We start from the raw sequence: 24670 nt of genomic DNA, 5'->3' as shown, positions 1-24670 counted from the left end.
AGGGGAAAAAGGATCCTTGGGGACAAATTCAGACAGTATGTTTCTAGATGTTTAAACTAGAGGGTGAGGGTGACAAAAGGAAACAAGGGAATTTAAAAAGTCACCCCAGAAAAAACATGACGGCAGAGGGAAAGGCATTGAAACATGGAAAACCATCCAAACTCATTTAGCACATGGAAAGCAATGAGCACAAAAGCTCATAGTCTACAAAAAAAGATTCAAGATTTGCAAGCCCTGATGTTTGAGGAAAACTTGGATATTGTTGCTATTACAGAGATATGGTTCAATGATTCTCATGAATGGGATGTGACCATACCGGGGCTATAATCTTTTTAGGAAAGATAGAGAGGTAGAGGAGTGGTACTGTATGTGAATAACAATATCAGAGCGGCTGAAATACAGGGAACTTGGGGAAAGGAAGAAGCTATATGGATCATCCTGGAAAGAGAAGATGGAACCTGTATCCACATGGTGTTATCTACAGACCTCTGGCACAAATGGAGAAGCTTAACAAGGATATGATAGAAGATATTCATAAGCTTGGTATGAAAGGGGAGACGCTATTGTTGGGATATATCAACATGCCAGATGTGGATTAATCAGAAAGAACTAGATCATGGATGCCTGTTAAAACCCTTTAGTGTTCAATGTTCCCATCAATCTGTTCCCATGTGGCTTATTACGGGACCATTGGACACTAAAGGGTTAAAGTGCCTTGCTCAGACAAATGGTGACAGAACCCACGAGAGAAGAGTCGACACTAGATCTAGTGCTCAAAAATGGAGGAAGTGTTTCTAATGTTTGTGTGGGTGTCCACCTAGGTAATAGTGATCATCACACAATATGGTTTGAGATAAGAGCAAAAGCGAAGTGCAGATGCTCAAAACTCAGAGTACTGGATTTCAGACGTACTGATTTTGGTAAAATGGGGGAATACCTGAAGAAGGAGCTGATGGCATGGATAGGCAGAGGTGAAGTGGAAATGCAGTAGTCCAAACTGAAAGCTGCTATAAATATGGCAGCCGATCTTTACACAAGGAAAGTAAACAAAAACAAGAGAAACGGGAAGACTATATGGTTCTCCAAACAAGTGGCTGAAAAAATAAGGGCATATGAGTCCACATTCAAGAAATATAGAAGAACGTAACAAGAGGATCACGGGAAAGATTACTGGATTAAACTCAAAGAAGCAAGGAGGGAAATACAGCTAGTGAAAGTGCAGGTGGAAGAAAAAATGACTAAAGATGTAAAGAGAGGTGACAAAATTTTTCAAATATATTGGGGAAAGGAGAAAAGATAGGATTGGAATTGTAAGATTGAAGGATGCAGAGAACAGCTATGCAGAGAGTGATGAGGATAAAGTGAACATGCTAAACAAATACTTCTCTTTGGCGTTTATATTGGAAGAAAATATGTTAAATAGCACTGGTCCCAGTACAGGAGGAGGACTACAATCAGTTGCGAAGGGAATATCTGGGAAATGGAGTGGATATCCCACTTATACCCCACAGAAAGTTAAAGAAGGTAACACACATAAAAGGTTCACATACTATAAAAAGCAAAAAAACAACTAAAATACATGAAAATAAAAGTGCAAAATATTACATTTACATAATACACAGTAACACGTAAAACATAATTTAAAAAACATTCTCAAATTGAAAAAAAGCAACCAGATTTTCAGAAGTTTCTTAATCTTTAATACAACTCCATAATTTGGAGTCTGCTCAGTAGGTGAATTTACATCCTTTATTGAGTGTGTGCATGGCCTATATACGTGGGCAGTGGTGAGTTAAACATGACATGTTTCATGCATATTCTTGTGTTGAGATTTTGTACATAACCATGTAGATGTTACATCATTTTCACAAGTGCAGGGACTAGAAACCCTTTATCTTATCATCTGGGATGCTCCAAAGAAAGAAGGAAGAATGTCATTGTGGCAGTACAATGTGTTTTAAGCCTGTAGAATTGTCTTTATTGATTCTTGAAGTGCATTTCTCTAGTTTGGCCAGCAGGTGATGCAAGTTATATTTGAAGCTGTTACAAACACCTTTCCCTTCTTTAGTTAACACAGATAAAGGAAATGCCTGTAGTGATGTAACCAGCTTTTTTTGAATGTTGCTGTTCTGTGCTCTGATTGGCCTCGAGTTTCAAATTACCCAGTATTGGCATTTGCTCCAGTCTTATAGCCTGGAAGAAAAGAGAGCAGGATCTCTTTACTGAGGCTCTGTGAACAGTAATATGTCCTGATCTACCCAGGTGCTATTTAGATAGTATACAAATGTTTAATTAATTTTCTAATTGATCCATTTTTCAGTTACCTGTTGTTGTTTGTGGATTGCACTTTTATGTCCACTGTTTAAGATCTGAGAATAAACATAATTGTTTGCTCGCCCTGATTGCCTGATAAAGAATCCTGGTGGTTTGTGTGTTGGGTATGTGAGTGCTTTCTGGGCACTGTGGGACCACTGGGAGTGTGGCTCCAGTAACCTAGAAATCACTAGGGATAATTTGAGAGTGGGAGACTTGCCCAGAGGCGGTTGAGACCCAGTCGGTGAGAGGAGGGTGCTAGTAGAGAGCACAAGAGGCAGGTGCAGGTGGACCTTAGCTGTGCTGGGGTTAGATCCTCTAAGCGGCTGCGGGGTAATCCCAGGCGGGTGGCTAGGTGCTTTGTGACAGTCATTCTCTATAGAAAAAGTCAAGCTGAGCATTAGTGAGTTAATTGGGAGGACCTTTAAAGGAATATTAATTTCTTCCTTTCTTGGCAGGCTTACCTCTGATTGACATACACAAAAAGAAATACATTTAATGGAAGAGCTTAAAAAAATTAAGAGGGAAAGTGTAAGGGAAGGAGGAAAAGGTGACTAGCAGAGAAGGGCTGATAAGAATCTCTGAGGAAAGAGTGAGATTGCTGCTTCCTGCACTTACCTGTGTGTTAAGCGTAAACATCCTGGGACTGCACAAGCTTCCTTCAGAGTCCTCCACTGAATGCCCATTGTGCTGGCTGAAAGTGCTTTCATATGCCAAGCTGTGGTTTCCAATTATCGTCCCATTCAAGGACTGGTCAGGAAGGGGGCAAGGAATCTGGAATTTTTTGTAGATCACCTATGGAAGAAATGACGAAAACATTGGCCAGTTTCTCCTTAGCTGCACAGCAGTATCTAAAATGTTATCTACAGACGACATTAGAAACAAGTATCCATAGTACTCCCAGCATAAATACTGTATGGGTGCTAGCTGAATGACTATACATGAAGAACCAGGCATCTGGGTGTGGGTATGATGCACAATTTGTCCATTGGGGGATCAATGTTTACCTGTGGAGGGGGATACTGGTGGCTTAGAGTTGTTTACAACAATGGGTGCTTTGATGGGTTGCTAGCTATTGCTTTACAAGTTTGTTTTTCCACCATGGCCTTTGTAAAATGGAACAGTGTGGGAGTGTGTGGGGGCAGAAGGCAAAGGTCGGGGGAGGCATGGGCAGGAGCAACATGCAGGTGGTATAACCGAATTTTGTGCTAGTAAAATATGCTGAATTGACATTGTGATAAAAGTCACATCCAGGATAGTTGGGTTAAGGCAGTTTCAGTCTGAAATACAAGTCCCAGAAGGCATTGCAGGCAAGGAGCTAGGGGGTGAGATAAGGAACCCGAACTGGACTCCTAGCTGCAATAGGGGAAGACATGGGTGCAAGCTGGCAGGATGTGTAGATTGACTGCCACTAGGGGGAAAGAGAGATAGGAAACCCTGTGTGCAGGAGCTCATCATTAGTCTGATACTTAACTCAGCTGGTATGGGTGAGGGGGAAGCTAATGGAAGGAGAATGATTGGTTGTGAAAGTAGAAGCCAGGGATTGATTAGGCAGGTGGGAAGGAGTCCCAGGGGAGAGAAACAGGAGGAGAGAAGCAGTTGCAGGCTGAAAACCCTTGGGTAAGAGAGGTCCCTAAAGTACTGAAGCAGGCTGAAATCCCTTGGGTGTCAGGAAGTCCCAAAAGTATTTGCAGGCTGAAAATCACTGGGTAAGGGAGGTCCCTAAAGTATTTATTGAATTTACCAGTGAAGCTGATGCAGGGTGAAATCCCTTGGGTATGAGGAGTCCCTAAACTATTGAACTCTCCTGAAGGAAAAGAGAGTAGAAGGTAGAAACTGCTGCTTTGTGATTTAACTGTGATGATGAATTGAATGAACTGCTTCTATTTAGAATTGAACTACTGCTTATTGTGCACTGGATAAAGAGCCCAGACTGGAGCTGACTGTGAGCCTGTATTGAATCCTGGTATGTGCTGATAGCGTACTGCTTAAAGGGGACTATTTGCCACACGCTTTCAGGTGGCTTATATGTGCTTAAGATTGAAGGTGAATGCTACTGTTGGAACTGTGTATCAGGTCTAATAGAAACCTGCATGGAATGAAGTCCTTAAGATTGAAGTTGCTGGTGGACATTTATTTCTTGACTGTACCGGGAGCCTGTGACTGGAGGAGATTGTTCTATCCTTGGCTGCATCTAGAGGTACCTGGTTACAACATATATGTACTTCTGTGTGGGGAAACAGCTGTAACAAATCAGATTAGGTGATGTATGGTTAATATATATATATATATATATATATATAAAGGATAGTTAACAGACCTTGGGGGGCAGCCATTGTCTTGGGGTGGTGCCCTACTTACTTTCACTTCTTTCCCCTCTCTCTCCCTCTCTCTTTCTCCCTTCCACATTCCTTCTCGTCACTGCCGCAGGTGCTGAAGAGGCCTGTATCCTCAACCGCTTCTAGGAATGCTTTGTGTATTTGTTTTTATTGTTCTGTCATAGTAACATGCATAGTAGATGACGGCAGATAAAGACCTGTATGGTCCATCTAGTCTGCCCAAAAATATAAACTCATTACATATGGTATAATGTGCTCATCTTATGTATTCCTGATCTTGATTTATCCTTGCTATTTTTAGGGCATAAACTATAGAAGTCTGCCTGGTGCTGTCCTTGTTCTAAAATTTCTGTTGTCAAAGCCCCTGAAAAGCTCCACCCAGACTATCCAAATCTATCGATCCTCGATCAGGGCACAGACTGTACTGGTTTTCCTACCTAAACTCCGTTAAGTTTCTTTGGATCCTTTCCTTCTAAACAGGATTCCTTTGTGTTTGCCATACTATTACCACCTTTACAATCTTGCTTAGGTGCTGTTTCCACTTGGCTTCATGACCATAGACTTGTTATATGCATAGGACAAAGAGATTTTTCTGATTGTTGCTGAATGAAAGGTAATCCTTACGGGAACGTATATGTATGCATTTTTGAGTAGAGGACCAACATATTTGGCGAGCCAGCCAGGAGCTCTCTGAGTGGGGATCGGACTGACGTCCATGAGGGTCAAAAAGTAGCGCGCCCTGTCTGAACTTCATCATATAGAGGCTACCTACCCAATTTACTTCCTGGCAGAGTTAAATATAATACTCAAAAAATGGCTTTATTAATAAAAGTTTTTTCAGACACCTGCAGTATGTAATCTGAACCTTTCACAGGTATCCAGCCAAATATAAAATTTAGAGCAGAGCTGGCGCTAAAAAAAGTTCTAAGGGGGATTGTCCTTGAGACAGCTCAGGTTTGAGCGAAACATATGTTGGACAACATAACCCCTGGGTCCGACAGATTTAAAAAGATAAGTTAAAGAATTAAGTTATAGATATCTAAAGTGACTATGAAAGCTAAAATGTATTATAGCTGACCTATGAAGATGATGGATGTTGTTAACATTGCCATATAAAACAGCTGTTTGTTGGCAATGAACATCGCTGAGGTCAACCGGAGAGAGAAATAAAACATCATTTAATAGTTATTTTAAAAATCCTTTATTTAAGTTGTATCTTGTATATAGTTGGCTGGATACCTGTGAAAGGTTCAGAGTTATTAAGTAAACATCTGTAAGAAGTATAAGCCTTGTTGATAACGAGAAGACCGCCAGAATAATAGTCACTTGAGGGACTTTCCTATGGTGAAGGTAGGACTGTATTTAACTACTATTTGTGTATTTTGTATTTGTTGTTTGAGTACATTGGCAGTTACTCTACTTGAAGTATACAGACTTACTAACAAAGGACAATTTCATTTGTATCAGCATGAGAGGGTAAGTGATTCCTACTACACTATAGGTCATGTTACTCTGGAGGCTACACAAGTCATGTTACTCCGGAGGCAGCATCAACCTTCTTCTATCCCTCCTATCGCCAACACCTACCCTTGCTGTCCCTACTTATGACAAGTCTTTTCTAGTATATCCTAGTTCTGATGTTGTATGGCTGCTGTGTTGACCCAACAATTTCCTTTGGGACTCAAGCCTGTTTTGTACTGGTCTAAGGAGTTTTCCCTCATTGAGAGGGCCTTTAATCCGTGCGAGCATGATTTTGCTGCTGCTGCTGCTGCTGCACATGCGCTGGACATTATGTCCAAGTTCACACTCCACATGCTATATAGTACCTTTTTCAATCCCCCTCCACCACTCTCTCACATAACCATATTGCCAAATACACTGCCCTCCTTTCTGCTCCCAATGTTTCCATCCACAAGCTTCAAACACCTAATCCCACGGCTCACCTTCTACCAGAGGAGGGTGTTATTCTGAAGCTTGACGACCATTCATGTGCTCCCCCACCTATTCCTTATTATGTGGAGGAGACCCATATTCCTGGTAGTATTACCCTTTTTATTGACAGTTCTTCCTCTGGCTGCTCTTCTTCACCTGTGTCTGTCTCCTTTGCTGTCTTTCAGGTCTTCTCTCCGGGCTCCCTCTAGGTGGTGGCCCAACTTTCCCTTGACCATTTGTTTTTAGTACCCAAGGCACAGAACTTGCTGCGTTGGCATGCGCCTTTTGGCTTTACCCAGATTCTGATTTATCTATCTACACTCATTTGGCTTATGTGGCCACCAGTACTCTGTCCTATCATACCTTGTTGGAATGCCGGGGTTATTGCACTAGCTCTAGTGAACTTCTACAACATGCCCTATTCATGTTTGAAATTGCCTCCCATCTAAAAAGGCAACAGCCTACAACCTCTGTACAGCCATCCTCAAATATAAAGCTCACTCTTAAGAGGCCTGACTGGGTCTCTTTGGCCAATGCTACTGTTGTCGCCCTTGCTAAACATGCCTCGACTTACTCCCTTTTCCTATCCTGCCTTTCTCTGCTCCAGATTCAAAAACCCTTGTCCAACTTCGTAAGGGCAAGGACTCTGTTGTCCTGAGCCACAGGCAGTTACACTCCTCATAGAAATGCAGGCATGAGGCATCTGCAACAGTTCAGGAATGTCACCAATGGTTAGCAACTGGGTGTTCTTGGAATTACTTTGTGTGAACACACCCTAATGGCATCCAGTGTATATCCCCATCTGCTCTTCTTCTGTTTCATCAACTGCATTTCCCTATGCACCAAGCGAAGCCCCAACTGCTATCTTCTATTCAATCCTGGTGGTGTGCTCCCCAGTTGCGTTCCCCTGTTTCAGACTTTGTCTCCCATGGTCCTGTTTGTACTACCTGTATCCCTTCAGCTCCTCGATCCTTACCCCTGGCCTCTCTCCCCCATACCCAAGGGCCTTTCTTGGAGCTCCACATGGATTTCACTGACATGCAGCTGGCAGTTTCAGGTAAGCGATTTTTATGTGTTACAGTGTGTGCTTCCTCCTTCTGGATCAATGCTTTCCCCTGTGCCCGGGAGACAGCTGCTGAAGTCGCCTGCTGCCTTCTCCATGAAATCCTCCTCAGGTACGGTATATGTTCTGTTCTTCGCACTGATGGTGGCTGCCATTTTTGCAATGACTTGCTTTCTCACCTTTGTATTGCTCTTTTTCTCAACCAGCACTTTATTTCTATTTATCGACCCTAGCCAAATGGCCTGGTTGAATGGGCAAATGGATTCCTTAAATGTACTTTCTCTAAACAGATGGCCTCTTCTTCCTCCAATTGGCTACAAGCCCTGCCCTTAGCTCAGTATTGCCGCCATAACTCTATCATTAAGCATCTCTATCTCACTCCTTATTGTGACTGGCAGACAGTCCCCTTGTTCTTCTCTATCTACTCTTTCTGGGACAGGCATCCTCTATGATGAAATTTCTTCTTATTTTTCTGCTCTCCAGGTGGCTCATACCCTGATTGACACCTCTTTGGCAGCATCTGTCCGGACTGCTCCAGCTCCTATATATGCCTACTCAGTTGGTGATCTAGTATATCAGAAAGTGGTGGACTTCACTCTTATCTGGCCCACACCTCATCACTGATGTGACTCCTCAAGCTGCATTGCTGGTCTCTGACCCTCACTGGTAACATGTTTCCTCTCTGCGACCATATCCCGCTCCTGCTGCTCCTGTCCCTTCCTCCTCATTGGATTATGCGCCCTCCTCCTCTGGACTCTTTGTACCCCAACATCTCCACCCACTGACTAAGCACTCCCTCCTAGGCAAAATGTATTAGCAGCTATTGACTGTCGCCGCCAACGCTACTTCTTTAGCGGACTGTGTTGTTTGCAATAGGGTGCCCAGTTCTACTTCAGCGGGACTTTTTCATGTACTGCTGTATCCCTGAATGCTATTGCTTTTATCTCTTGTTTTTAAATTCCTCTCAGATTGACTGCCATAATTATAATGTTGGCCTGGGTATCTGACCTCTGGCCTCCCCTTTCCTCTGAATTTCCTCTGCCGCTTGGTTCCTTGGCCTCCTCCTTCTGTTCTGTTTTTGTTCCTTCTATCTCCTTTTCTCACTTCCCCCCACAGGTCGATGCCTGTACCGTTTACCCCCTAGACCAGTATTTGGCCTTTTGCTGGTCCTCACACTCACCAGTACCAATGGAACCATTCCTGCCTCTTTACTGAGTCCTCTAACTTCACTGATCACTTTCCTAATGGCACTGTTGCCCTCACATCTGCCTACTTAGGGCTCCCTGCTAATTGGTCTGGTACCTGCTTCTTGGCCTTTTTACTCACCTTTTCCTCTCTGCTTACTTCCTCCCTCATTGCCCAGACTGTAGCTACCTTTTCTTCCTCTTCCCCCCTTCACATCTTCTTTCCACTGACTCTGATCTTGCTGCATTCCCTCCTTGCTGTGGAGACCCATATTAACTCTACTTCTCCCCTTTACAAATCCAAGCATGATGCTCTCTCTAGCGCTGGCTGGCTTCCTTTTGCCAACTCTACCATTGTTGCTGAATTGGTCACCTCAATCCACAGTTTACAAGGAGTGGTAGAAATTATTTCTCATCACAATACCCATGCCCTTTCTGCCTTACAATCAAATGAATAACCTGACCCAATTTCTTTATCCTAACCATATGGCACTTGATTTTCTTTTGACTGAACATGATGGGAGTGCATAAGTACATAATATAAGTATTGCCATACTGGGACAGACCAAAGGTCTATCTAGTCCAGCATCCTGTTTCCAACAGTGGCTAATCCAGGTCACAAATACCTGGCAAGATCCCCCAAAAAGTACAAAACATTTTATGCTGCTTATCACAGAAATAGTGGATTTTTCCCAAGTCCAATTGGTCTATGGACTTTTCCATTAGGAAGCCGTCCAAACCTTTTTAAAACTCTGCTAAGCTAACCACCTTTACCACATTTTCTGGCAACGAATTCCAGAGTTGAATTACACATTGAGTGTGCGGTTTTATTAATGATTCTACTTGTTACTCGTACATTAATGATCAATCTGTTGTTTTACATGCTAGTCACAATATCCAATGTGTCTCTTATGTTGGCTCCTCTGTCTATGTGGGTGGCTTTACTTTTTCTTGGTGGACTTCTTTCTGCCTGGTTTTCGTAATTGGGCCCGACCCTTTGTGGTCTTCTTATTGTCTTTTTGGATTTTCTCTGTGTGTTCTGTGTTTGTTGTTGCCTTCTCCTTTGTTTTTCCCTTTGCCATTCTACCTATTCTCACAACAGACTCACCTGCCACAGCCATCTCCTTCCGAGTCCACTTACACCTCTCTTCAGCCTCAGCAATCTCCCTCTGAGGTATATTCCTCCCTCACTACTCTTGCATCTCATGCTTAGGACCCCTTACTGCATCCAACCCCGGTCCGTTTCCTTTGCTGCCCTCGGCACCCCTCCGGTCACTCGGTCAGCAGAGGGGGGGGGGTATATATGGGTGCTATGGGTGCTAGCTGAATGACTACATGAAGAACCAGGCATCTGGGTGTGGGTATGATGCACAGTTTGACCATTGGGGAGAATGGCTACCTGTGGAGGGGGACGCTGGTGGCTTAGAGTTGTTTACAACAATGGGTGCTTTGATGGGTTGCTAGCTACTGCTTTACAAGTTTGTTTTTCCACCATGACCTTTGGAACATGGATCAACAGTTTGGGAGTGTGTGGGCAGACGCAAAGGTCAAGGGTGGGGGCATGGGCAGGAGCAACATGCAGGTGGATTTTCTGCAAGTAACTTTCCTGCATAAATATACTGAATTGCCATATATGTACTTCCGTATGGGGATTCAACTGTAACAACCACATTAGGGAACTAGGACAGAGATTGGAGCCCTGCTTACTCTCACCTCTCTCTCTGTCTTTCTCCCTCCACATTCCTTGTCATCGCTGCCGCAGCTGCTGAAGAGGCCTGCATCCTCAGCCCCATGTAGGAATGCTTTATGTATTTGTTTTTATTGTTCTTTCACAGATATATACATACGACAAAGAGATTTTGCTGATTGATGCTGAATAAAGGTAATTTTCTTAAGGGAAAGTATATGTATGTATTTTTGTTGGGACTAGGCAACCAACAACACCCAAGAACCCCCCACATATTGCCTTCATCAGCACACATGAGCTGCAAGCAAAAGTCCTTTGTGCTCATAAGACTGATACTACAAATGAATCTTTTATTAATGATACTCAAACTCTCACATTAACCCAGTAATGAATTATATTCATCCACCCTTTTAACTTATAACAAGTGGCAAACCCCAAACTACAAAATGATGCCCTAATTCGCAAGGAGCACTGGAAAATGTACTCTATCATCCTCCAACTGGAAGGTCCTCCACTCATAAGAACATAAGAATAGCCATACTGGGTCAGACCAATGGTCCATCTAGTCCAGTATCCTGTTTCCAAAAGTGCCAATTCAGGTCACAAGTACTTGACAGAATCCCAAATAATAGCAAGATTCATGCTATTGATCCCAGGGACAAGCAGTAGTTTCCCCCACATCTCTCTGTATAGCAGACTATGGACTTTTCCTCCATGAACTTGTCCAAACCTTTTTTACATCCAGACACACAAACTGCTGACATCACATCCTCCAGCAAAGAGTTCCAGAGCTTAACTATCTGTTGAGTTAAAAAATATTTTCTTCTGTTCTTTTAAAAGTAGTACCATGTAACTTCCTTGAGTGTCCCCTAGTTTTTATACTTTTTGAAACAATAAAATATTGATGTATGTTTACCCAGTCTACACCACTCAGTATTTTGTGGACCTCTATCATACCCCCTCTCATCTGTCTCTTTTCCAAGCTGAAGAGTCCTAACCTCTTAAGCCTTTCCACATAAGAGAGAAGTATCATCCCCTTAATCATTTTGGTCACCCTTCTTTGAACCTTTTCTAATTCTGCTATATCTTTTTTAAGATACGGTGACCAGAATTGCATACTTAGGGCCAGGTGCACTAACTTAATGAGCAATTAATGAGCCATTAACGAGCAAGTAGTAAACCCTGGCATGCACTAAAGGCCATTTTCCGACGACGGTAGCAGCTAACGAAAACAGAATGCAGATGAGCAAATTGTGTAGAAACCCCATTGTAATGAGATGCACTAACCTTTTCCAATTGCCTTAACGCTGGAAAATCCAACGAGAGGTCTGTACCTGTCGTCGGGGCTGCGCGGGATTGAAATGTTACAAAAAAAAAAAAAATTGGGGAAAAAAGTGCTCGTCGGGGACGTCCTTTATGGACGTGCTTCACTCAGCTAAGAGACCTTGAAGGCTCTCACAGCGCGTTTAGCTCAGCCCCCCCCCAGGTTGTCCTTCACTATATATATAAAAAAAGACAAGCTGTGCCTATGGACATCCTTTATGGACGTCCTTTGCCCCCCCCCCCCCGAGATCGCCGCCGCTCGAGATTGCCGCCCATCCCCCGAGATTGCTGCCGCTCAAGATCGCCGCCCATCCCCCTCCCCCTGCATTGAAATGACAGCTTCCCGCAGGCCCAGCCTCCCCGCCATCCGAGGCACCCCTGAGGCACTGCCCCCACCGCCCCCCTTGAGGTCATCGCTGCCGCTCCCCCCTCTACCCGCCCCCCTCCGTCTGCCACCAGGCTGGGCCCTCACAGCACCTCTCACCTCCGTTTGAAGGCAGGTGCTTCGAGGTTGCCTCGGATGGCGGGGAAGCCGGGGCTGCGGGAAGCTGTCATTTCAATGTAGGGGGGATGGGCGGCAATCTCGAGCAGCAGCGATCTCGGCGACGGCATAATGCTTGGCTGCTCTGTGCATGCTCGACCGGCCGACTGTTTAACGATGGAATAGAGAATGCAAGTGAGCTACAACGAGCAGCTCATTTGCATTCCTATTCCTTGATGCATGCCCGTTCCATACCGATTTGCTAAGGGAATCGGTAAGGGAAGGGCTCTAACGATTGTTAAGTGCATCTAGCCCTCAAAGGTATGGTCGCAGCATGGAGCAATACAGGGGCATTATAATATTCCATTGCATTACATTGCACTTGTCTGTATTAAATCTCATCTGTCATTTGGATGCCCAGTCTTCTAACTTTCTAAGGTCTTCCTGCAATTTTTCACAGTTTGCATTCATTTTAACAACTTTGAATAGTTTTTATGTTGTCTGTAAATTTAATCACTTCACTCATCATTCCCATTTCCAGATCATTTAAAAATATGTTAAATAGCACTGGTCCCAGCACAGATCCCTGGGGTACTCCACTATTCACCCTCCACCACTGAGAGAATTGGCCGATTAACCCTACCATCTGTTTTCTATCCAATTCCTAATCCACAATAGAATATTGCCTCCTATCCCATTTAATTTTCTTGGGAGTCAACAATCTAGATACACTACATCAACCGGCTCACCTTTATCCATATGCTTATTCACGTATTCAAAGAAACGAAGTAAATTGGTGAGGCAACACTTCCTTTGGCTGAATCCATGTTGACTTTGTCCCAATAAACCATGTTTGTCTTAGGTATTCAGTGACTTTATTCTTTATAATAGTTTCCATCGTTCCAAAACAGATGGACCCCCTTTTGGATGACACTGACACCCACATCCAGAGGGCAACTATTGAACATTTAAGCAAGGTTAAATGTGAATGACGGAAGCAAAAGACTTACGGAGTTGGGGGGAGGGGAGGAGGGAGGGAAGGGAAGGGGGAGGGGGAGGGAGGGGTGGTAGAGGGAGAGGGGGGATAAAAATGTAAAATTACAGAAGAGGAATGTGGTAAAGTTCACACTGTTATATGTTGAGTTGTGTTTGTCTCCTCAATAAAACATATTTAAACATAATAGTTTCCATCTCACATATTCTTCCCTACAACTGTCCTGCGCAAACAGCAAAGCAACAAATCCTGACCACAAAGGAGGAGGTGTGTTGCACCAAGAAATGCCTCAACTCCAAACTGAAAACTGCTTCAATATTGTATACCTTAGCTTCACTAACTGTTACAACACATTGTTAGCTTACTGGTTCCATTATTTAAATTGTTATAATGCTCAAGAAATTTCATACTTACTGAAACAAGAAAGAACATCATGCAGCTCAGAGAAAATCCACTCGCATAACCCAGGTATCCTGTAATGCAAAGTACTCAGTTATTGCTTGATATCATGGCATACTTTGTATAGACTCACTGAAACTACATATTTATTTAATTTCTTATACACTACCTACAAACCAGGAAGATATCAAAGTGGAGTACATTCAGTTGCAGTAGGTATTTGCCTGAATTTATCAGTTGGACCACGTCTGCTTTGGGGAATGTGCATCCCTGATAGCTTGCATTTCCGTTTGTTTTTCTAGTATTGCTGTGTATGCAGAGTGACTCCTTGAGGTTTCCAATTCCGTATTTTGCCTTCATATTTCTATTACTGGTCTGTGGTTCTTTGTTTCATGTTTGTTGTGGGTCTGTCTGTGTTTTACACATGTGAGCTAGGTGTGATATTCTGCTAGCACTTAGCTTCTGTGCAGAGATTTGTAGCAGTCCTGTTCTGTTTTCTCACTACATGGTGTACTGGTATTTTAGGCACTGTGTGTTATTTACAGTGCTGCTTTTTCATGCATAAGGTTGCTGCTTTTTGAGTCCTGGGAGTTTGTGCTGTTGTGGTATGGTAAAGTTCTGAGTGTGATTTTGAACGAATTTGTGCTTAGTGTTTTGCAGTGGAGGGACTGTGTGTTGGCCTTACTAAGGTGATTTCAAAATAGAGCCCAAGTTCAGAATAAGTAAATTAAATTGAACCCCCTCCCTCCCAAAAGCCTGACTCCGCATATAATGCAACAATCAGGAAAAGAGAAACAGTGATACATGCCCCCCATACTGTGCAAAATGTAAAGATAGATGATGTAAATTTCAAAAACTAGCATATTCCAATTTCCATATTCCAAATTATCAAATAAAACACAAATGGAAAATATGATGATACCGCTTTTATTGGACTAAAAATACCATTTTTGATTAGCTTTTGAAGGCCAAAATCTCTTTTCTTAGGTCAGGACAGGATATCATAATACCAGTATACTGTCCTAAACTTAAGCTAGAGAAACTAGTTAAAAATATATTTAGTCCAATAAAAAGGTATTATCTTATTTATTATCCTTTAAAGTGGGCTAACATGGCTACCAAATTACTTCATCCTAAATTTAAAAACAATATATTTTTCTTCCTTTGTTGTCTGGCCACTTAATTTTTCTAATTGTGTTGACTTCTGTCTCTGGTTACTGCTTTGTCTTCTTTTCATAGGACTCCTGTCCATTTGTCATTTTTCCCTCCATTCGTCTTCTTCACCTCTTCTATTATATCCAGCTCCAGCATCAATCTGTTCCTTTCAGCTTTCAGCCCAGTCTCTCGGCAGCCCTGCAACCCCCTAACCAGCATTGCCCCATATCTGTTTCTCTCTCCCCATACCAAATCAGCATTGTTTCACTTGAATGTCTCGAGACTTCACCTAGCATTGCCCTGTCTCTCACCCCTTACCAACAGTGTTCCTGTCTTTCTCCCAGCCCCTGTTCTACACTGCTCGTCTCTCTCCATCTGCTCCCCCCCCCCCCCCCACCCCACTGTTCCTCTCTCTCTCTCTCTCTCTCTATTCCCCCTGGGGCCAACATACAATCCCTCCACTACAAATCACAAACTTGCACAAACTTGGGCAAAAACACACTCAGATCCATACCGCACCTTAACAGCACAAACTCCCAAGATTTGAAGAGCAACAACTTTATGCATAAAAAGGCAGCACTGTAAATACTAAACTGTGCCCAAAATAAACAATACACCACCAAGTTAAAAAACATAGCATGATACCACACCTTAGTAACACATGCAAAACACAGACAGACTCTCAACAAATATGAAACAAAAATACATCAGTAATAGAGATATGAAGTCAAAAAACTGAACTGGAAACCTCAGGAAGTCAGACTCTGCACATAACTATAATAGATAAATAGAAACTGAAATGCGAAATACCAGAGATGTGCATTTCCAAAAGTGGATATATTCCAGTTAATACATTCAGAATAAAATACTTTTTTCTACCTTTGTTGTCTTAGCATTTTATTTTTCTATTCGCTTTGGTCCTGGTGTGTCTTTTCTTCTGTCTTTGCAGGTTCTCCTGCCCATATGACATTTCTTCTGTCTGCATCCATATCTGTCTTGTGTAGCATCTCCCCTCTGTTTCCCTGTTCCTGTCTCTCTTTCCCAGCATCTGTCCTCTCAGTGTCCTTATCCTCCTCTATACTCAGCATCTTTCCTCTGTGTCCCTTTCTTGACCTGTCCTGCATTTTCACCCTAAGTCCATATCCATTCCCTTGTAATCAATACCCCCCACACTGTGTCCAACATTGTTCTTATGTGTCTCTAGTCCCTCTCTGTTCAGCATTGCTCTTCTGTGTCCCTGTCCCTATGCTCCCTCCATGCCCAACATCTCTTCTCTGTCTCCCTGTCTCACTCTCTCTTCCTTCCACACCCTCTACCCTTGGGCCAGTATCTCTCCCCTTCTCTCTTCCTCCCCTCTCCCAGCCCACTATCTCTCTCTCTTGGGTCCAGTGTCTTTCCCCCTCGCCTCTAGTCTCAGTTTCTCTTTCTTCTACTCCCCCTCTCCCATTGGTCCAGCATCTATCCCTCTCCCTCCAATTCCTGGGTCCAGCGCCTCTTCCTCTCTGTCTATACTGAGCTACTATGTTATAGTAGCTCAGTACAGTGGCTTAGCAAATCCTGTGATACTTTCTTACTATTGCAGTAGACAGGAATATTGCATGTTCTTGGTTAGAGCAATGTGAAATAGTGGATCCCAACTTGGGCCTGATTTCTTTCAAAAGGGGATGTAATAAAAATATCCTCTTCATCCCCTCAACCTCTGACCTCTCTGGAAATCTATATGTAATAAACTAGTAATCCCCACTCTCCCTCCAAATGTCAATTAAATCTGACCAACATAAAACTGTATTGTTTTTTTTTTTATTTTCTAATAAAAATACATAAAGAAATGTATTTCCCCTTCACCCTGCTTCTTCCTTCAAAAAATACCATCACGCCTCTGACCCTTCTGATTCTTTGCAAAAAGTAATACCGTCTCACATCCTGGAACTCCCTCCCCCCCCCCCCCCCCCCCACCCGTCACTCCTAGGCCTCAAAAGTCATTCTGGGATGCCAGGACTGTTTTCCTGAACTGGTTCAGTGGACCAGATGGAGACTGGACAGTTCAATTGCCTGGTTGTAGCATGATCCCTTTATCACAGATAGAAGGATGTTGGCAAATAATTAAATGGAAATATGTCCCCCTATGGAATTCCAGTTACCTTACCATATATTAATTCTACAGTTTTATCTCATGCTTACTCATGATCACATACGTTACACAGTTGTTAATGTTAGTAAAACATAACTAATCAATACTACAACTTGTTAATTATAATCAGGTCAATATTCAACTGGTGACGCTGAGGTTTTCTTTAAATGCTGACTTAAATTATACCCAGATATTCAATGCTGGTCCATGGCCAGGCATTTGCGGGGAATATCAGGTTTATCAGTGGACCTGAAAAGTTATGTGGGTGCTGCTGATATTCCGAGCTGTACTTGCATAGCTAATAGGGCATGCATAGGACCACATGAAAAACAACCCTAACTACCCTGTTAGATATGCAGACACCAATACTGAATATTGCCAGTGCCACATATCTTCTAGCTCCACCACAACTCTGCCACCAGACTGTCCCGGCACTGTTCAGATTGTACCAGGGCAGTCAAAGCTTATATACAGTGGTACTACCTACTTAAAGACCACTGAATATTGGTGGACGGCCCACTTAACATGGTTCAAGCAAGCAGGAGCCTCTTCTGTCTGTGTAAGTCATGCTGAATAGTTGATCCAAATGTTATTTGTAGCAAAGATATATCTATATTGAAAGAGGCAGGTAGCATCTTATCGTTTATCATTTATTATTTAATATACCACTTACTTTGTGGACAAGTCAAAGTGGTTTACAATAAAGTAAACAAAATTAAAAAGTAAGAAAAGAACACAAATTTGTAGTTAGGAACGAGTAATCTCCAAACACCAACCATAGTAGACGACTACACAATCTAAAACTAAATTCATATCAGACGCAATCATGCAAGAACATACATCCAGCATACTCACTGCCCCTAACTTATAAAAAAGCAACTCACCCACCACAGGACAACCCACCATTTATGTACTGAATGCTAATTGGAAGATATAAGTTTCAGAGATGCACGAAATGACTCTTAGGAGGCTTCTAGGTAGAGATTTTGTAGCATAGAATTCTATAATGCATGTGCCAGAAAAAAGAAGGCACTGTCCCTCACAGACTCCCATCTAACTTTGGAGGGATGGACCAGTCTGTTATCATTCAGAGAATGGAGCGAGTGAAGAGAAACCTATGGGATTATTAAAGAGGCAAGGTAGGCAGGGATGTTATTATGAAGGACTTTATGGGTCAAGGTAAGAATTTTAAATTTAGACTCAGTTGGTAGCCAATGAAGGCAATTAAGAAGGGGTGTAACGTGGTACGATTGCCACACTTGACAGATTATACGTGCTGCTGTATTTTGTAGGGTTTGAAGATGTTTCAAATTAAATTTTGTGATTCCTGTATAGCTGGTACTACAATAATCATACCTCGAGAGGATATAGGCATAAAATGAGGGAAAAGATTCAAAGTCAATCAGATTGCAAATTGAGCTCAATCTATGTAAGAAAAACAAAACAGTTTTTAGTACTGAGAAATTTGGGGAGAAAAGCACAAAGACGAATCAATAATCCCAAGGTACTTCAAAGAGAATACTGGAGTCATATTTTATCAAATAAAACAGGAACAACTGAGAGTGGGGTAGTGAACCTGTAAACAAACATTTCATTGTCTTCTCTGGGTTCAGAGACTAACTGGTTTATTGAGGCCTGAGCTCTCGAGGCCTGAGTTCAATTCGTCAGAAGCATGCGATGAAGTTCAGGACATGAGTGCATACGTAGGAAAATACATAGGGGAGAGAGAAGGATACATAAATAGTGTATGATCTATGTTGGTCAGCTCAAACTTTTAATTCTCTATTTACTGGGGATGGGACGACTTCCCTATGAAGAAAGACTAAGGAGGCTAGGGCTTTTCAGCTTGGAGAAGAGACGGCTGAGGGGAGACATGATAGAGGTATATAAAATAATGAGTGGAGTGGAACAGGTGGATGTGAAGCGTCTGTTCACGCTTTCCAAAAATACTAGGACTAGGGGGCATGCAATGAAACTACAGTGTAGTAAATTTAAAACAAATCGGAGAAGATTTTTCTTCACCCAATGCATAATTAAACTCTGGAATTCATTGCCGGAGAACATGGTGAAGGCGGTTAGCTTAGCAGAGTTTAAAAAGGGGCTAGACGGTTTCCTAAAGGACAAGTCCATAAACCACTACTAAATGGACTTGGGAAAAATTCACAATTCCAGGAATAACATGTATAGAATGTTTGTACATTTGGGAAGCTCGCCAGGTGCCCTTGGCCTGGATTGGCCGCTGTCATGGACAGGATGCTGGGCTCGATGGACCTTTGGTCTTTTCCCAGTGTGGCATTACTTATGTACTTATGTATTAGTCAGTGCTTGGAAACAGTATGACTATTGTATATAGGCAAAAAGCACCACTGTATACACTAAATACCTACTTCATTGAATGTAAAATGTTGCTTATACTTATTTTGATGAACTATACAAAAGGGAACAATTGCACCAATCAAAGCTTATATGTTGTACAAATTCTACTTGGCATAATAGTTCTATCAGTCATGACCTAGGTATGGGCTTGTCTCAATTTCTGGAACTGACATGTACCTTCTGGATATTAATCTTTCATAAGTGATCAATTCCACTTATTTGCATGATGGTTTGGTGGATGTGACTACTCTCTTCACCATTTACAGTCTCACAAACAATAATTTCAAGGCTACTGCAGAAACTGTGGCTGCTGAGATTTCCTCCATTAGCTCACAGACATGCAATACTCAGTTAACCCTTGTTTTGTACTGATCATTGCTCAGGGTTTACTCATCATATGTCAGGCAAATGTTCTGGAGATTGTGCGACTCTGGTTCAAAACCTAAACACCATCCCTCTTGTGATTTCATGATAGAGGGAATTGCTACTAGTGCAGTGTGCCCTTGATAAAATCCTCCTGTATACGGGATAATTTAGTAGTTTCGAAGCTGGAAAGTATTGATAACATGCACATCATTTATTACAATAAAGCTGATCCATGAGCAGAACATGACCAGTAAGTGGCTTGGGGAAGACTAATAGAAAACCACTAGCTGGCTGGAATAATCCAGTCAATATTGTTTAATTATAGCACCCCTAATCACATCAGAGCTTACCAAAGGAGGGCAGAAGAGCCGGGTCATGACTAGGAAGCATTACTCTAATAATGTGTACTTATACTCTAGATCTAATTTGAGATTTGAGGCTCTGCTTACGGAATATAATTATAGTGATTTTAAATAAGCTATCAGTATCTGTTTTACTCTGTGGTTTTGTGTTTGTATGTGGGTGCAATGAAAGTCTGCAGATAGTGTGTGTGTGGGGGGGGGGGGGGGGCTGGCAAGGCGGCGGGGGGAGGGTCGGTGACCAAAATGTGCCCCCCTACCTTGGGCTCTGGCCCCCTCCCACCTCAAGGTCTGGCTACGCCCCTGGTTGCCACTGCCATATCTGGATCTAGGATTGGTTCCTGCTTCTGAAGAAATGTTCTGTGAGGGGAATAGGAGGGAGTCTGTAGGGAAGAGGAAGTTGTGGAGGGAAGAAAGTTGGTGGGGGGGGGGGGGGGGGGGAGGGAAGTTGTTTGTAGAGAAGAGAAAAATTAGAGTTCAGGGAGAGGGAGAACTGGCTGATTTTTTTTTATTATTGAAAGTTAGTAATCCTACTGACTAGTGATGGAGACACAAGGACAGCATCTGAATTCATGAAAACAGGAGACAAGCATCAGGAATCTCTGATGGAAAGCTGTATAGATAAGCAGTTGGTGTGAATGGACAGTTGTATGGTCATTCTGCCATCATGTTTTATATTTCTATGGGTCTCAACCCAGTCCATGAGCACACCCTGCCAGTTGAGTTTTCAGGACATTCACAACAAATACATAGAAGACTGATTTCTGTATAATGATGGCAAGCCTATTTCATGCATATTAATTGTAGGATCTTGAAAATCTGACTTGCTGGATGTGTCTGTCCTGAGGGCTGGGTTGAGAGCCAGTGAACTGGAGATATCTTGAAACATAAATGTTGCCGATTTACTATTCTTGCCTCACCCCATCCCCATTAAACATTGTAAATCAATGCTGACTGACTGACTGACTAATTTCCATCTCTTTCAATCTCTCACACTTGGTCTGGTTTATTGTGCTCACCAAGCTGTTTCATCAGTGCCAGCGGTAAAATAACTGTGATTGAAACCATCACCACTAGGTAGTTTCCATTCAGGTACCAGTCTCTGTAAACAAAGAAGATACAATTAATCTTCAAGGACCAGCTCACTGATATGAGAAAGCTCATACTCACAGAATTTCAGTACTCCCAAACAGATTATAATCTAAGAAGGGAGGAGAATTACTGTGATCAAAATAGCTCCAGGTTATAAGTAACAGCTAAATCAGTCCCGACTTTTCAGTTCTTATTTCAAAGTAATTTAGGAAAGTCTTAATGTAAATAATTAATCAAACTTTACATTTTATAGCATAAATACATTCAGACGAAACATAAAGAAGTTAAAATTCCTGTTTATAAAATTTCAGTTCCATTAGATTCAAAATGTCAGTAATACTATTATACATCATATAGCAACAGGGTATCAGGAACTTTATTCCAGGCATAGAGAACAGCATGGTAGAAAGAATTGAGTCTGACGTTGGGTGTTTTTGTTAGGCAGATAAGTAAAGAATAGTAGGAGGATCACCATACAGGACTCCAAGGTACAAGGTCACCAAACATATAAAGAGGAATCCAATAAAATTTATATGGAAATATGATGTTTGATTTTAACAAAATATTTCTAAAAAGCAAGGAAAAGACCTCAAAATGCCCGACCGCTTACTTTCAGTTTTCGGCAGCTTTAACTGGGGGCGTGGTGTTCATCACTGGTCATAAAAACCTTGCTTGGAAAGAATTGTTTTGACTTTTAATTTATTTCCAAAAATTTTTTTAGCAATTTTGCTCTTTTTTACAAAAACGTTTTTTTTAAATATATTGACAATATCAATGCTAACTTCAAAGTTTATTTGGTTCATAAAAACCTTCACTGATTCTCATGAAGTGCTATAATGCAGCTTTCCAAAGATAAAGTAAAGTCGAGCACTTATCTGTTGCCCGACGGTGGCCCCATCCGTTTCGCTTGTAGGCTTTTTCAAGGGCTGTGCTTCCACAGAGAAAGCATTGAGAAAATTATTTTCCTCTCTCTTGATCTGATCATGGCTTGGTGCTGCTTTGTTAGGCAGATGACATTCTCTTACTGGTTAGAGTTTTTCTTGCATCTACAAATATTTCTAATTTACAAAGTTGGCTGGATGCAATGGCAGACTGGATTAAAAATCACCGCCTGATTCTAAATGTTTCAAAAACTATGGCTTGCTGGCTTGCAGGTCATCAGGATCATCCTTCCTAGCTTCTATGTCACACCAATTACTATTATAGATACATTTTGATACTTCGGTGTATTGATTGATTATAGACTCTCAGTCACTGAATAAGTATGCTCTTTCATAAAAAAAAGGATTTGGTGTTCTACATCAGATATGCTCACTGAAATATTTATTTGAAGAAGCAGCACTATACACTCTAATACGTGCTTTGTTGATTTCACACATTAATTATGGAAATGTTAACTATACCAGGATCTCCATAATAGAGGCGTAGCCAGACAGCAGATTTTGGGTGGGAATAGGCAAGAAGTGGGTGGGCAGCAAATGTTCTCTCCCCCACCCCCACACCAAAAGAATATCTCAGCTGGTGGGAAAATGCTTTTCTCCAGTCTCCACCTTGGTAGTCTGCAGCAGGCATGCGCTGAAAACTGAGCATGCGAAGGTGCCAGTATTGTGGAGAGCAGCATTTTCATTACCATGTGCTACTGTTGGAGGAGCCTGAGCCCTAAGTGGATGGGCCCCGGCCCACCTAGGCCCACCTGTGGCTATGCCACTGCTCCACAAGTAACATACTACTACTACTTATCATTTCTATAGCACTGCTAGACGTACATAGTGCTGATCACTTGAACAAGAAGAGGCCATGCTCAAAAGAGCTTACAATCTAATCAGGACAGACAAACAGGACAAATGAGGGCTAAGGGAATTACTAAGGGATCCTTTTACCAAGCTGTGGGAAAAAGAACCCTGTGCTGGCAGCGGGCCATTTCTCCTGTGGAGTGGAGGAGCAGCCTAGTGGTTAGTGCAGTGGACTTTGATCCCAGGGAACTGAGTTCAGTTCCCACTGCAGCTCCTTGAGACTCTGGGCAAGTCACTTAACCCTCCATTGCCCCAGGTACAAATAAGTACCTGTATATACTATGTAAACCACTTCAAATGTAGGTTGCAAAAACCACAGAAAGGCGGCATGTCAAGTCCCAGTTCCCTTTCCCTATTTGAGATTCTACATGGAATGTTGAAACTATTCGTAGATTCTACATGGAATGTTGCTACTATTGGAGATTCTACATGGAATGTTGCTATTCCACTAGCAACATTCCATGTAGAAGCCTGCCCTTGCAGATCAGCAACGCGGCCACGCAGGCTTCTGTTTCTGTGAGTCTGACTCACAGAAACAGAAGCCTGTGCGGTCAGATTGGTGATCTGCAAGGGCAGGCCTCTACATGGAATGTTGCTAGTGAAGGAGTAGCCTAGTGGTTAGTGCAGCAGACTCTGATCCTGGGGAACTGAGTTTGATTCCCACTGCAGCTCCTTGTGACTCTGAGCAAGTGACTTAACCCTCCATTGCCCCTGGTACAAAATAAGTACCTGATTATATGTAAACCGCTTTGAATGTAGTTGCAAAAAAAACATCAGAAAGGCGGTATATCAAGTCCCATCTCCCTTTCCCTTTCCTGTACACCAGGGCCCTTTTTACTGCAGCAGATAAAAAGACCCCAGGCACACATGGCCACACGGTAAGAGAACTCTTACCGCATGGCCATGAGATGGGGAGCCCTTACTGCCACCCACTGAGCTGGCATTAAGGGCTTCCGCACTAACCCAATTACAGACAGGTTATCACTGCACAAGCCTTTGCCAGTAACATAGTAACATAGTAGATGACGGCAGAAAAAGACCTGCACGGTCCATCCAGTCTGCCCAACAAGATAACTCATATGTGCTACTTTTTGTGTATACCCTACTTTGATTTGTACCTGTGCTCTTCAGGGCACAGACCGTATAAGTCTGCCCAGCACTATCCCCTCCTCCCAACCACCAGCCCTGCCTCCCACCACCAGCTCTGGCACAGACTGTATAAGTCTGCCCAGCACTATCCCTGCCTCCCACCACCGGCTCTGGCACAGACCGTATAAGTCTGCCCAGCACTATCCCTGCCTCCCAACCACCAGTCCCGCCTCCCACCACCGGCTCTGGCACAGACTGTATAAGTCTGCCCAGCACTATCCGCGCCTCCCAAACACCAGCCCTGCCTCCCACCACCGGCTCTGCCACCCGATCTCGACTAAGCTCCTGAGGATCCATTCCTTCTGCACAGGATTCCTTTATGCTTATCCCACGCATGTTTGAATCCGTTACCATTTTCATTTCCACCACCTCCCGCGGGAGGGCATTCCAAGCATCCACTACTCTCTCCATGAAAAAATACTTCCTGACATTTTTCTTGAGTCTGCTCCCCTTCAATCTCATTTCATGTCCTCTCGTTCTATCGCCTTCGCATCTCCGGAAAAGGTTCGTTTGTGGATTAATACCTTTCAAATA

General features: G+C 42.7%; 1 protein-coding gene across 1 annotated transcript in view; it reads right to left on the bottom strand.

Moving 5' to 3' along the window:
* Window positions 1-24670, bottom strand: part of SLC38A3 (solute carrier family 38 member 3) — a 255214-nt gene that overhangs the window by 42333 nt on the left and 188211 nt on the right. Inside the window, exons 8-10 of the mRNA XM_030207217.1 lie at window positions 21122-21204; window positions 13731-13789; window positions 2932-3108 (exon numbers count right to left, since the gene is read on the bottom strand). Of these exons, the coding sequence (XP_030063077.1) occupies window positions 2932-3108; window positions 13731-13789; window positions 21122-21204 (319 nt within the window). The remainder of the gene's footprint in view (window positions 1-2931; window positions 3109-13730; window positions 13790-21121; window positions 21205-24670) is intronic.

The sequence above is a fragment of the Microcaecilia unicolor genome, chromosome 6, assembly GCF_901765095.1.
Source record: "Microcaecilia unicolor chromosome 6, aMicUni1.1, whole genome shotgun sequence".
NCBI lineage: Eukaryota > Metazoa > Chordata > Amphibia > Gymnophiona > Siphonopidae > Microcaecilia > Microcaecilia unicolor.
This window is presented reverse-complemented; position numbering and strand designations above follow the sequence as displayed.